General features: G+C 44.0%; 1 protein-coding gene across 1 annotated transcript; it reads right to left on the bottom strand.

The window, feature by feature from the left end:
• Positions 1–9,177: 9,177 nt before the first annotated feature.
• LOC141237229 (claudin-8-like) lies at positions 9,178–14,286 on the bottom strand. The gene has a single exon (XM_073668324.1). The coding sequence runs from the start codon at positions 14,092–14,094 to the stop codon at positions 13,417–13,419; it is 678 nt and encodes a 225-aa protein (XP_073524425.1). The 5' UTR covers positions 14,095–14,286; the 3' UTR covers positions 9,178–13,416.
• Positions 14,287–14,772: the final 486 nt, after the last annotated feature.

Raw genomic sequence — 14,772 nt, 5'->3', positions numbered from 1 at the left:
CCTCTCCTTTCTAATGGGAACATGTCATTACTGTGGCCCAGCTCTATGTGTCTTTAAATTGTTAGTAGGGTGTTTCCTAAATTTTGGCAGCCGTTGCACTCACTGCATACCTTATAACTGAATAGCAGACCCTCTCCTTTCTAATGGGAACATGTCATACTCATTACTGTGGCCCAGCTGTATGACTCTTTAAATTGTTAGTGGGGTTTTTTCCAAATTTTTGCAGCCCTTGCAGTCACAGCAAGGGCATTACCACTATAGGAGACCCACTCCTTTATAATGGGAACATTTTTTTTACTGAGACTCTCCTCTATGACTCTTCAAAGGGGTATTGGGTTGCGTACAAATTTTTGGCAGCACTTGCAGTCACTGCATACAGAATATCAGTATATGAGACCCACTCGTTAATAATGGGAACAGCAAAGCATAGCCGACTGCTGGCCCTTTAAGAATAGTAAGGGCCGCCTGATGGCCCTATAAAAGTAGTCTTTGTGACTTTCAGAGTCCCTCCATCATAAATGAAACAGGATGTGTCTGATGATGTGTCACACACCACATGGCCAGATAAGGTTGTAAAATGTTAAAATGACATTTCCCGGTGAATGCATTTGTCTTGGTTGAAAGCAATGCAAAAACTCATCAAAACGCTACGTGTGAATATAGTCCAAGGTGTGGAGGAGCATTTTTGTTTTTGGTTATTTATTTTGCCTTATTTACAAGTCATTACCCTGGAAAGGATGTTCCTTAATATATTTCCCAGGAAAATCCATTTTGGTTTCATTTTTGTATGTTTTATTGTGAGTCCGTAAAAGTGGCGTAATACTCTGACCACTTTGTTGACAGCAGTGACCTGGGAGTCAGAAATGCTTTCAGGAGTCTTCCTCATGCTCTTCCCAAGTCATTTGAGCACTGTTCCCATCGATTTGGACTTACATTGGGCTCGTTACTCGGTCCGGGCACTTGAGTATTCCAATTTACTCGACTCGAACAACGAGTACCCGTGCATTTTAGTGCTCGCTCATCACTAGTCAATAGCCCAAGGTGTTTGGTACAGAAAAACTACCCTGCCTTAGCTAGTAAAACTGGATACAGACCTAGGGCAATAAACCTAAGATCCCTATACACATTAAACACTTAAAGACACAACCAATTTTTAGTTTTGCACTTTCATTTTTTTCTCTACTATTTTATTTTCGTGAGACATATAGGGTTTGTTGTTTTGCAGGACGAGCTGCAGTTTTGAATGGAACCATTAATTTTATCATAAAATGTATTGAAAAATGGGAACAAAAATTCCACCTGAGCTAAAATTCTGAAAAAAAAACCACACAATTCTGCTATTGTTTTTTGGGTTTTATTTTATGATGTTCATTATGCTGTAATAATAAGTATGCAATTCCTTGCTTGCAGAGGTCAAGTTTTTATCTCTATTTTGGGACATTTACAATGTTTTGATGATTTTTATTGCATTTTGAGGGAGGTGCGGTAATTGAAAAATGTAAATTTGGGTGTTTTAATCTTTTTTGGGGGGAAGCATTTAACTTATGGGTTAAACATGTTATATTTTGATACATTGGACTTTTATATGCACAACAATACCAAATAAGCTTATTTTTATATTTTTTATTTTTAAGTCAGTAAATGGAGTTAATATGAATTTTTGTCTTGTTGGGGTATTTTTTTTTTACTTTTTAAAGACATTCACTTTTGTTTCACTTTACACTTTTTTTGGTCCCCCTAAGAGACTTGAACCTGCAACCTATTTGTTCTATATACTGCAATGTTTTAATATTGCTGTCTATAGTCAAAGTCACAGTTAGTGTTGAGCATTCCGATACTGAAATATCGGGTATCGGCCGATATTCGCGGTATCGGAATTCCGATACTTAATTCCGATACTTTTGCAATATCGTATACTGGAATCGGAAGTTCCCATAATGCAATGAGCCAGTTTCATTTTATTCAGCCAATGAGGATCCTAAGAAGTGTGGGCACATCCTGTTAGGCATGTAGGCATCTTAACTAATGGCATGGCTGTGATTGGCTGCTGAAATGATGTCATGATGCACTATAAAAGCCGCCGCCGCCATTTTGAGCTCACTCTGCTGTGAATTCAGTTAGGGATAGGACGCTGTTGTTCTGAGGGACAGTTTTAGCTACCTATTTGGTCTATTCTGCTTTACCCAAGCTACTTTATAAATCGCTGTGCCTTGCAGCGCTAGTGCACAGTTCTCTGTGCTGTTCACCGCTGTCTGCAAGGTCTGTGTGTGTGAGTGCAACTCACCCTGTAGTGTGTGCTTCAGCCACGTCTGGTTGTAGTGCACTCAGTGTGTGTCACTGCCTCATACATTGTCCTTTTTTGCCAATTCATAATTTTTCCTGATATCTCCTATTAGTGTGGTGGTTCCATCCGTATTCAGCTAAATTGGTTCCAAACACACTATATAGGAGTAGATAGAGAAATTTTTTTTGTCTTGCAGCGCTAGTGCACAGTGCTCTGCATCTGCACTGTTCACCGCTGTCTGCAAGGTCTGTGTGTGTGAGTGCAGCTCACCCTGTAGTGTGTACTTCAGCCACGTCTTGTTGTAGTGCACTCAGTGTGTGTCACTGCTTCATACATTGTCCTTTTTTGCCAATTCATAATTTTTCCTGGTTTCCCCTATTAGTGTGGTGGTTCCATCCGTATTCAGCTAAATTGGTTCCAAACACACTATATAGGAGTAGTTAGAGGAGCCTTTCTGCAGCATTGTGCCCTGCAGCCCCAGCCAGATTAGTATTAGCCTATTTTTTGTAGCCTCATCTATTGCATTGTAGGTTACCTTCCTACATTGTAATAGCTACAAAAAGTTTGTGATACTATCGGTATTACATCTTTGGGCACATCCAGTGTCTTTTTGTGACAAAAAAAACCTAAATAAAGTTCACCAAACACTCCACTTTACAGTTGTGTAGGCCACATTAGCTCATATTAAAGTCTAGTCCACACTTTATAAAATTAGTGTTTCTTATACCTGTTAGCAGCTGTTCAGGAATAAGCACACTAAGCCCTTAGTACTTTTCTGCCTATCTTTATCAGTCTACCAAGATGAAGAAGGCAGGGAGTAAGGCATGTGGTCGTGGTCGTGGTCGTGGGCATGGAGTTTCTGCAGGGAGAGGACGTGAGGATTCTGTGCCTGCAGGGAGAGGACGTGGGGATTCTGTGCCTGCTGCGGGCACCAGTGACTCAGCATCCACCAGTTTTACCAGGGAATAGTCCTTTATGCGCAGCTTTGTAGGAGCTAGCCGTACCCCACTGCTGCGGGAGGACCAAATTGAAGCCGTTGTCGGATGGATGGCAGCTAACGCATCGACTTCAATTAGTTCCAGATTCTCTCAGGTCCTGAGCACTGAAGAGCACCCATCTGTCTCTTCACCACCTGCCAAATTTCCCAGGCAGTCAGAGAGCCCTGGACAGGAGCCATCTCTACTTCTGTTCTCTGAATCTCTTGGCTTGGAAAGAGGGGGCCAGCCAAGCAGAATTTGAGAATTTGAAGAAGAGGTAGTATGCAGTGATGCGCAACCGTTTTGTCTCTCTGAATCTGAAGAGGCGGGTGGGCCAGTGCCTATGGTCAGTTGGCGCTCGGAAGTGCCGTCTGCACAGTCAACACTTGCTGCCGTGTTATTGGGGTTCAGTAACGTCAGCTGTTCCCCAGCTGTGTGTCCGGCAAATTCTCCTGCTTTGTCCACATCCACTGTACTACTGATTTAAAACTTGCTCCAATTACACCTCTGGCTCCTCTGTTTTTAGTATTTACCCTGGGCTCCAATACCGCTAGTTGCTGCTCAGAAGTGCCGTCTGCACAGTCAACGCTTGCTCCAGTGTTATTGGGGTTCAGTAATGTCAGCAGTTCCCCAGCTGTGTGTCCGGCAAATTCTCCTGCTCTGTCCATATTCACACTACTACAGATTTTAAAGTTGCTCTAATTATTCCTCTGGCTCCACTCTGTTTTTAGTATTTACCCTGGGTTCCAGCACCGCCAGCTGTTTCCCAGCAGTGTCTTTGGCACGGGTACTTCCTCCTGCCCAGCCTGGTTCCAGCACGCCAGCTGTTTCCGGGTAGTGTCAACGTCACTTTGCCTCCAATGCGTTGCCCTATCGTGTTGCGGTCGGGTTAGCCGATTCTATGGTGCCTGCAGTTTAGGTGACTCCTATGTGGGCTGCGGGATCTGGCAATGAAGGCTGGTTCCATAGTGCCAATAGGACAAGGACTAGGACTGTGGGTTTTGGTAACTGCGGCCGGCTCGCGGCCTTGAAACTTTTTTTTACATGGGTACCTTCTGCTACCCATCCGGGTTCCAATACCGTCAGCTGGTTCTCGGCAGTGCCTTTGGATTAGGTGCCTCCTTCTCAGTATCCAAGTTCCACCAACGTCTGCTGGTCCTTGGTAGTGCTTTCTGGCACAGGTACCTCCTGCTTAGTAACCGAGTTCCAGTACCGTCAGCTGGTCCTCGATAGTTCTATTGGCTCTTGTACCTTCTGCTACCCATCCGGGTTCCAGTACCGTCAGCTGGTCCTCGGTAGTTCCATTTGCTCTTGTACCTTCTACTACCCATCTGGGTTCCAGTACCGTCAGCTGGTTCTCGGCAGTGTCTTTGGCATGGGTACTCCCTTCTGCCCAGCCTGGTTCCAGCACGCCAGCTGTTTCCGGGTAGTGTCAACGTCACTTTGCCTCCAATGCGTTGCCCTGTCGTGTTGCGGTCGGGTTAGCCGATTCTATGGTGACTGCAGTTTAGGTGACTCCTATGTGGGCTGCGGGATCTGGCAATGAAGGCTGGTTCCATAGTGCCAATAGGACAAGCACCCCCTGTAGGACTGTGGGTTTTGGTAACTGCGGCCGGCTCGCGGCCTTGAAACTTTGTTTTACATGGGTACCTTCTGCTACCCATCCGGGTTCCAGTACCGTCAGCTGGTTCTTGGCAGTGCCTTTGGATTAGGTGCCTCCTTCTCAGTATCCAAGTTCCACCAACGTCTGCTGGTCCTTGGTAGTGCTTTCTGGCACAGGTACCTCCTGCTTAGTAACCGAGTTCCAGTACCGTCAGCTGGTCCTCGATAGTTCTATTGGCTCTTGTACTTTCTGCTACCCATCCGGGTTCCAGTACCGTCAGCTGGTCCTCGGTAGTTCCATTTGCTCTTGTACCTTCTACTACCCATCTGGGTTCCAGTACCGTCAGCTGGTTCTCGGCAGTGTCTTTGGCATGGGTACTCCCTTCTGCCCAGCCTGGTTCCAGCACGCCAGCTGTTTCCGGGTAGTGTCAACGTCACTTTGCCTCCAATGCGTTGTCCTGTCGTGTTGCGCTCGGGTTAGCCGACTCTATGGTGCCTGCAGTTTTGGTGACTCCTGTGTGGGCTGCAGGATCTGGCAATGAAGGCTGGTTCCATAGTGCCAATAGGACAAGCACCCCCTGTAGGACTGTGGGTTTGGGTAACTGCGGCCCGCTCGCGGCCTTGAAACTTTTTTTTACATGGGTACCTTCTGCTACCCATCCGAGTTCAAGTACCGTCAGCTGGTTCTCGGCAGTGCCTTTGGCTTAGGTGCCTCCTTCTCGGTATCCAAGTTCCACCAATATCTGCTTGTCCTTGGTAGTGCTTTCTGGCACAGGTACCTCCTGCTTAGTAACCAAGTTCCAGTACCGTCAGCTGGTCTTCGGTAGTTCCATTGGCTCTTGTACCTTCTGCTACCCATCCGGGTTCCAGTACCATCAGCTGGTCCTCGGTAGTTCCATTTGCTCTTGTACCTTCTACTACCCATCCGGGTTCCAGTACCGTCAGTTGGTTCTCGGCAGTGCCTTTGGATTAGGTGCCTCCTTCTCAGTATCCAAGTTCCACCAACGTCTGCTGTTCCTTGATAGTGCTTTCTGGCACAGGTACCTCCTGCTTAGTAACCGAGTTCCAGTACTGTCAGCTGGTCGTCGATAGTTCCATTGGCTCTTGTACCTTCTGCTACCCATCCGGGTTCAAGTACCGTCAGCTGGTTCTCGGCAGTGCCTTTGGATTAGGTGCCTCCTTCTCGGTATCCAAGTTCCACCAACATCTGCTGGTCCTTGGTAGTGCTTTCTGGCACAGGTACCTCCTGCTTAGTAACCGAGTTCCAGTACCGTCAGCTGGTCCTCGGTAGTTCCTCAGCCTTCTTGTACCTTCTGCTACATTTCCAAGTTCAAGCTTTTTGAAATGGTTCTTGGTAATCACTGTGGATCTCCCTGACGAGGACCCTGAAGACGAGGACCCTGAAGACCAACCCGAAGAAGACGAGGACCCCGAAGACGACGACACTTAAGACGAGGACCCTGAAGACTACCCCGAAGAAGACGAGGACCCTGAAGACCACCCCGAAGAAGACGAGGACCCCCGAAGACGAGGACCCTGAAGACCAACCCGAAGAAGACCAAGAAGATGACCCTGAAGAAGTTGACCAAGAGGACAAAGAAGAGAAGACAACCACCAAGATACAGAAGAACAAGAGACAGAAAACCAAGAAGCAGAAGTACAAGAAGCTGCAGAACAAAAAGCGGAAGAACATTAAGCATAAGACTAAAAATCAGAGCAAAAGATAATATCTAAATTATAAGCAGAAGATGACTAAGCAGTGTATGGGGGTGAGTCCGTTCCTCCTCGTGTTGCCCCTGGAAAAGACCTGCTGCTGCAGGCCAAACTGAACGCGGACAAATCCTGTTGTAAATCTTTTGTGATGGGCAGAACGAAAGGTGTAATGTTCAAACTTTTATAGATAACAACTACAGTAATGCCTGTCACAAATAAGAATATGATGAAGAAGAAGAATATGAAGAAGATGAAGAAGTAGAATATGAAGAAGAATAATAGTTGAATAAGAAGAATATGAAGAATGTAAAAAAAAAGAATAATACGAAGAAGGTGAAGAAGAAGATGAAGAAGGTGAAGAAGAAGTGGATGAAAAAGATGCTGATGCTGAGGTTGATGAAGGAGAAAGTGTGGGAGAAGTAAAAAAGAAGGTGAAGAGCATGGAAGTAGTGAAACATAAATATCTGACAAAATATAAAAATACTTAACATAGTCAATATTTCCGTAACTCAGAACGTCTTAAAAAAAATATTAATTCCTGCTATTCCATTTGATTGGGCTAAACCTCTATGCCTTTATTGTCTCCCCCACCTCCCTCAATACATTCTACATTATTCTTAGTTGTTTTCCTTCATGTAGAATTAACCTACAAGGAAAGAAAGGGTTTATTTTCATTCCGATATTTCTGTCCCATTGACTTGCATTGGTTTCCGGTATCGGAATCGGCGATATCCGATACTTTTTGGGTATCGGTCTTATCCAATCCGATCCGATATTTGCCGATATCGGAAGGTATCGCTCAACACTAGTCACAGTCTTTTATAAAGCCGAGCCTGTAGGAGTACCAAGATGGCACTGAGGGGGGTCTTTAGAAGGCCCCTCGCAGCCATGGCAACCCATCAGCACCCCTCAATTGTGTTGCAAGGGGTGATGGCCATCTGAATGAATGCTGGCATTTAAGTGGTTAAACAGAGATAATAGGAGTCAGCTCCTATCATTGTTGTTACACGCAAGTGGCGACTGTATAACACAACCAGTACCTGCCTTCTGTGGAGCGGGCTCAGCTCCTGAGCCAGCTCCATACACCCACACCCACTCCATGTTGTAATAGTATGGAGCAAGAAAGGGTTAAAGTCAATTGGACCCTTTAATTTCACGGGGAGCAGGAGACCATGGGTACTTCCCAATTCTCTGCCAGCAGATGAGGGGACAGAGCGATCGGGCATTTTAAATGCTATGCCCAATCCTTTTGTTTACGCTAAGGGTTCCCCATTTAAAACCCTTGCATGGTCAGTCGGGAGATATATCTATGGCAAGTGCCTCCTCCTATGTAATTATGACGCGCCCCCAGGGCAGTGGGGTACTCGGGGCCTATGGATGCTGGGGGGGAATATGTCACAGTGGCTGGCCCGGTCCATGGCCCAGGGCAGTCAACAAAAAGGGGATAGTTTATATGGGATTTGTAGTTTGATCGTGACGCCACCTGTGGTTTCTGGTAATTTGTACCAGCGCTGCTGCAGACCTCTGAGGCAGTTGATAGGCAGCTAGGATGGAACAGCTCCCCACAGGTGGAGCGGGCCTCAGGGCAGTGTAGAGTTTGACGGTGGGTGGTGATGCTGGGGCTTGTAGTGCAGACGGGATGGCGCAGCAGGAGTAACTGACAGAGACAGGGGATTCGCTTCAATACCTTTACTGGTGCGGATGTCAGGTACGGTCCAGGGTACTCGGTAGGAAGGGTGCACTTCAGGACTTCTCCCCAGTGAGCGGGTATAAGGCCTCCTGGTCCGTGTCTCCCTCTCTCTAAGCTCCTGCAACTGGGCCTAGCTTCTGTGTCGTGTTGCTCTCTTCACCTGTCGCTTGGTAGTAGGACCTTCCGCTGGCAACCACTATCCCTGGGCGCCGGGGCCTTCGTAGTTCCTGGTCCTGTAATGAGTTTAGCTTCAGGTCGACCAGGGACTTGTATTCCTCCTGGTATGCCGGTGATCCCTACTGGGTATAAAGGGACCCTGTAGGCGCGGACCCGGTGTCCGGTTTGTATACTCGGGGGTGAGCCTATGATGCTCCTCTGCCCCCCTCAACTCCTCTCTCCTCTCACCTCCGGCCACACTCGGGGCCCTCAATACAGCAGCAGACGTGCTGCGTCTTCGCTGCTCTCAGCGTCAGCACGCTCTCCTCAGACTAACTTCTGACTGACTGCGCTGCCTGGCTCCACCCTCCATATATATATCCCTAACGGGCTCCCTCTGGTGGTATGAGGTGGAAGGGTGGAGGTGTTTGTTTGTAATGAGGGCCTCTTGTGGAGAAGTCCAACCATGCACCCTTTTGGGTCCTGTGAACAGCAGGGAGCCACAATTACGGTAAAACTACAACTTGCAGCTAGCAATACATGCTGGGAGTTGTAGTTTCACCACACATTGAGATCCATAGGCCAGAGACCACTGTGCTGAATGCCTAGTTACCAAATCAACGAATCAGAATTCATCTATTATACCCTAACCTGTACTGGAAACATGAAAGAAGGATTCTTATTGGTTGCTAGGGGCGACTGTTGTCTGAGATGGCTTTGATGATGCTATGAGGCCTGTAAAAATTAGACCAACAAACAATGAAATTAAATTTTATTACACAATTTATACTGTACAAAAAACACGTCACACAACCAATATCTTACATGGTATATAAGTACGTAAAATAAGCAATCACAGCAAACATCAGGCAGAAAAGTCAAATATTACAATCTACTAACATAAACTAACATAACAAACAGACACTTCTGAAAAATTTTGGATTCACCATTTTGTTTTTGTCTTTTTGTATATGATTTAAGTGTATTTTATTGCATACTTTTTCTTTTTATTTTGTGTTTTTCTTTTTTTCCCAGAATATTTTTCTTTTTTTTTTTAGATTTTAGATATTTTCCGCAACAGGTAAAAAGGAAGTAAACAAACTTTAGAATATATTTTTACTGCAGTCTTCCAGTATAACAGTATGTTCACACTGCGTCTTTTTCCAGCAATCAAAAACGTCTGAACCCTAAGAAAAAAGAAAGCTTCTTTATTATTTAGTGTTTTTTGGTCATTTCCTGAATCCCTTTTTAGACATTTTTTTCCACTAGTGTTTTTTTCAGAATTTTTTTTCGGCATTTTTTACCATTTTTTTTACTGATGCTTTTCATACTTCTTTTTAATGAAGAAAACATTAGTGTTTTTTAAGCAAAAACACTGATATTGCACTCAAAAAGATGCCCGGGCATCTTCTAGGCATCCTTTTGGCCTTCCTATTGATTTCTATTGTAAAGTCTGAAGTGTTTAAAAGATGCTCGAAAGCCTGAACACATGAACAGCAAGTCGTTTTCCCTTACAAATTAATAGGACCATTGTTTTGATCGCTTTGTTTGGGGATTGGCTATTTTTTGGCTATTTGTTTAGCGGAACCCTCTAAAAATGGCAGAAAAATTCACAGTGTGAATGTACCCAAACTAGGAAATCCATAGGGGCCTCAATTACAGGGGGAAAACAGTCTTCTATGGTGGCATCACATATAGACAGAGCTGAGCTGGGTCTGCCAAGATTTGTACCATTGCCATTTGAAGAGCACCTCAAATTCACACCATCAATTATGTCTGTATTTTACAACAGGGGTCATTTTTTATACCCAGTCTCCAATCTGATCCAAAACGACACCCCACCCTCCCCTGAGCAAAAAACAAACTTGGTTGTAAACCCCTATTCATATTCCAAAGTTAACAGAGAGGATACCGTACCTCATTCTGGAGACCCCATTAAGAGTCCCAGAAAAAAATAGACAGTCCCTTCAAACTATTAAAAAGTAATATGGACTTTTTTTGTATGGGTTTCAAGCCAAAGTTGGAGCTTTTGTGAACCTTTTGTATATAGAGATCATAGTTCAGACATTCAGTTTCTTGGATATTTTTGTCTATTACGGTACAGATTCAAGAATTTTATTCCAATGTTTCTCTTCTTTCATTCTAGAGAAGGGAATCATACAGCATGTTGAATGATTTTTCCAAATAATTACCAAAGTCATTAAAACAAGTTAAGACGTCCATAAAACCACTGATGCCTGGACCGGCCGAAGGTCTCTTGACCCAAACTATAGCTTCATAGGCATATATGAGGCTGCCGAGTTCAGATCCGGAGACCTGCAGCCAATTCGGACATGATGGTCCATATTGGGACTGTGTTCGCGGACATCTGAGTTTGGCCTAACAATAACAGATTTCGATTTTTTTTTTTTGTCAAACACGCGAGAAGCAATTTTTTTACATCCCACAGCTACATGACCTCCAGAAACTATCAGCAGTGAAACAATGGTTTTCATTCCCGGTGAATTATGGAAGCGGAACGAGACCGAAAGTCGCTACGGATGTGGGGTATAATCAGAAGTCAGAGACATGCCTGAGTGAACTCTTTAGTATTTCACCATATTGGGTTTGGCCATGAAAATCTCAGGAAGCCACGGCCTTGCCTCTGTGGTGCAATGCATCTGAAGGCCCATGGGCGGCTACCCTAACTGTACTGCCACCGCTGGACCTGTGCACTGAGTCCCGGCCCCGACTACTGTTATATGGGATGAGTGCTCCTACCAACCCTGAGATTGGTGCCCTAACGGGATTTTTCTAAGTGGCCCCAGACCCATTTTGGTTTAAGATCCCTGCTCCAAAGCGAATAACCTAATAATGAGCCATTGCTTGAAGCTTGAGCCAGTATGTTCAAGAAAGTGAAGAGAAATCCAGTGAAAATGATCTTCCAATGTGTCAAAAATAAATATGAGATGACATTGGTTCTGTCTCTTACAATGGCCACCAGTGATCTCTCCGTAAGGGTTATCCAGATTTGTTTCACATTACTAAATACTGAGGCATATTTTCTATTTAGGTCTCCTGGAAAGCAGAGTGACAACCCTTACTGCAGCGGTACTGGCGGCCATATTGGTTGTCAATAAGATATAATGAATGATGAAACAGAATTTAAATTATCTTGACAGACAAGTACATTTATATACTTTTCAACTTGGGAGTGGAGGGGGCATTTTGAATAAGTATTCTTCTGCTTGCAGTGGTGACTTTTAGGCTACGTTCACAAGGCAATATTTTGGTCAGTATTTATAAGCCAAAACCAGGAGTGGGTCAAAAACACAGAAGTGGTGCATGAGTTTCTATTATACTTTTCCTCTTATTGTTCCACTCATGATTTTGGCTTAGAAATACTGACCAAAATATTGCCTTGTGAACGTGGCCTTACTGGGTCATTCTGTAAAGCTAAGTTCCCACCATGAATATTTGGTGCGTTTTTCACAGTGCATATTTTCGCTGCTCAAAAACCTCAGCATATTACAATTCCATCAAAGTGAATGGATTTTATAGAAATCGCATGCCCACTGTGCTTTTTTAAGGCAAATCTGCAACATCAAAAACTCATCGTGGGAATGTAGAATTACGCAGCGTAAACTGACCTGCAGTGCATTTTTTAAATCTGCAACATGTCAATCTCTCTTGCGGTAAATAGGCTTTTTAGTTGCGGCTTTTCCCCATAGAGTTTTATGAGAAGAGGAAAATCCACAGGTACAAAATGCATATACGGTTTTAGTGCGTTTCCGATAAAAATGCATGTAATCTGTACACGACTCTATCAAAAAAGTTTTTATCAAAACTAATTAGCAAGAAGTATCCAAAACAAAGCAGTTTTATCTAGAACATGACATGTCAAAAAGACACAAAATCCGCAATCGAAAACAATGTGATAAATACGCATGTATAAAAATTGCACACAAAAACGCAATGATAATTGACGTAATGGGGCAGGGAATCTGCAGCATCAAAAACGCACCAAATTACTTTATTGTGGGAATTTAGCTTTAAGGTATATGCCAATTTCAGCAGGATCGGACATCTATACATGGTGTATGGGGTGCCCTTTAACCTTGTCTAAAGCACAGAAAATGAAAAGAATCTTGGTCAAAGGAACATTTGGCTGACTGCCATCTAAGGAGTTTTCTTTCTTAAACTCTTTGGGCTATGCATGTTACCATATTACTACCTGTAAGGTGTTTGGAGCTATAATACAATGTCCATAAAAGTCTATAGGGCCTTATCATAGCTCTTATAGAAATACCATATTCTATCAGACTCAGTATTATTGGGGCATTGTGGAATATCTTGATAATATGGATCATGCAGAGGCTAGATATGTTGCCACACTGAGTGCCTATGTTTCCCTAGTAGGAGCCACAGTGCTTCCATAAGTGCTCCACATACTCGTAGTAATTATATATACTATAACAAAGCAATACACCATTGAATCTGTTTCCTATCAACCTAACAATTAGCTCATTCTGTGAAAAGTGTAATACTCACACCTAACCAAATATATATACACAATAGTTCATGAATGACATTATCTCAGACCTATTAACTGCAGTACAAAAAAAATGCAATAAAAAATTCAATAGCATCATATATTACAGTAAATGCTTTTTTTTTGACTCTTTCACCTGCCTGCAAGCAATGTTTCCTTACAAGATGTCGTGAAAGATTTTCACTTTAAGGCATTGTTATGGTAGAGAGTCACCTACATGACATGTCAGAGATTTTCCTTCTAGGTGTCCTACGAATGAGATAATGTAGTTCTCCATATCCAAATTACCAACCAAAACTGGCACCTTCTACTAAGTGCTAGTATGACGCCATTCTACAAGTTCCAAGATCTCCGAGGTTGGACTTTTCCTTTCAAAGTTCAAGAACAGTGCAAACAGATAGCATATTCCTACATTCAAAGATGGACTGTCCTCCATAATATTTTAGCCACCCAATATGCAACACTAAACATATTGGCTCTTTGAGTACAAACTTGAAGTCTTCCTTGCCACTCCTTCTCGAGGGGCATTTGACGCAGCTGATTTTGGAGGTAAAGAATATTTGTACTTCCTGTCAGTGGGGGAACACGCACAACATAAAATGATCCCACCGGCCACCAGACAAAGTGCTGTTGCCCAACCCATGTAGAGCGCGTCCCCAAGCTCTCTCTTCTGAGCCGCGTTGACCAAAGGGTTGTAGAAATCTCTGATGATATGACTGGCCGTCCAAGAAACTGGAATCAATACAATGATACCGGACAAGATGAAACAAATTCCTGAAATTAGGACTATGATCCTTTTGGTCTTCTCATTGTCTTCAGCGCAGTTGGTGCATTTCATGCCAATGATTGCAATCATGAAGGCCAGGAATGACAAAACCACAGCGATGCACATCAGTGCTCTACCTGCTTGCAAATCCGGTGTAAGCGCCAGCAGGGAGTCATATATTTTACATTGCATTCGGATGTTGGCTTGTCGGAAGCAGTTCATCCATAGGCCTTCCCAAAGGGCTTCAAACACGACAATATTGTTCTCGATGAAAGCCGTCACCCTCCATTGGGGCATGCCAGTCACTGCGCAAGTGCCAATTAAGCCAATGCATCCTAGTACCAATCCGGCTATTTGCACAGCGCCTTTATCCATGATGGTTTAGCAGTGGTTGTGCTGCAGAAGATGCTGGATGATGATCTCAGGTGCACGCGAAGAACACATTAGATCTCCACTGAGAAATACTGTGGAACAAGTCTCAGCCACCTGCTACCAACTCAGATCCAGCAGAGACTGGTTGGAATTCTATGTACTGAACTGTTTCTAAAAATTGAAATACCACCAAGTGGAGAAAAAGTACCTGTTTATCAGGTCGAACGAGTTTACCGGCCAATGATATGATAGCTAGAAGGGGAGTGGTTAGGCCAACAAAGGATTCTTCATTTCAATAACTGTTACCTCTCCGCTCGTACCTGCTTCCTCTCGTGTACTACATCATAACAGTGGACGGGATGAAGAAGGGCAGTCTCCACACACGTACACAATTCATCCACCGCTTGGATAAACAGCAACTATTTCTAGAGCATGGACGTCTTCCAAAAACCTGCAGCCGTACTATGAAAGCGAAAAAGGAGACGGTGCTAAGCTGTCGCTGGGAAACAGGTCTCCGTGCCCGAGAAACCACATTCTTCTGTATCGCGTTGACCTGATTGAGAGTTTTGAAGAATAACAAATCCACTTGAAAACAAGAAAAAAAAAATAATAAAAGCAGAAACCGGCAAGAGAGAGAAAAGGAAATGATACATGGGCGAATGTTTTACACAGCAATTCAGT

This window comes from Phyllobates terribilis, unplaced genomic scaffold (genome assembly GCF_046119375.1).
Source record: "Phyllobates terribilis strain yellow unplaced genomic scaffold, ASM4611937v1 Scaffold_2__4_contigs__length_985480577, whole genome shotgun sequence".
Taxonomy (NCBI): Eukaryota; Metazoa; Chordata; class Amphibia; order Anura; family Dendrobatidae; genus Phyllobates; species Phyllobates terribilis.
The sequence above is the reverse complement of the archived record's forward strand: the minus strand, read 5'-3'. Positions and strand labels throughout refer to the sequence as shown.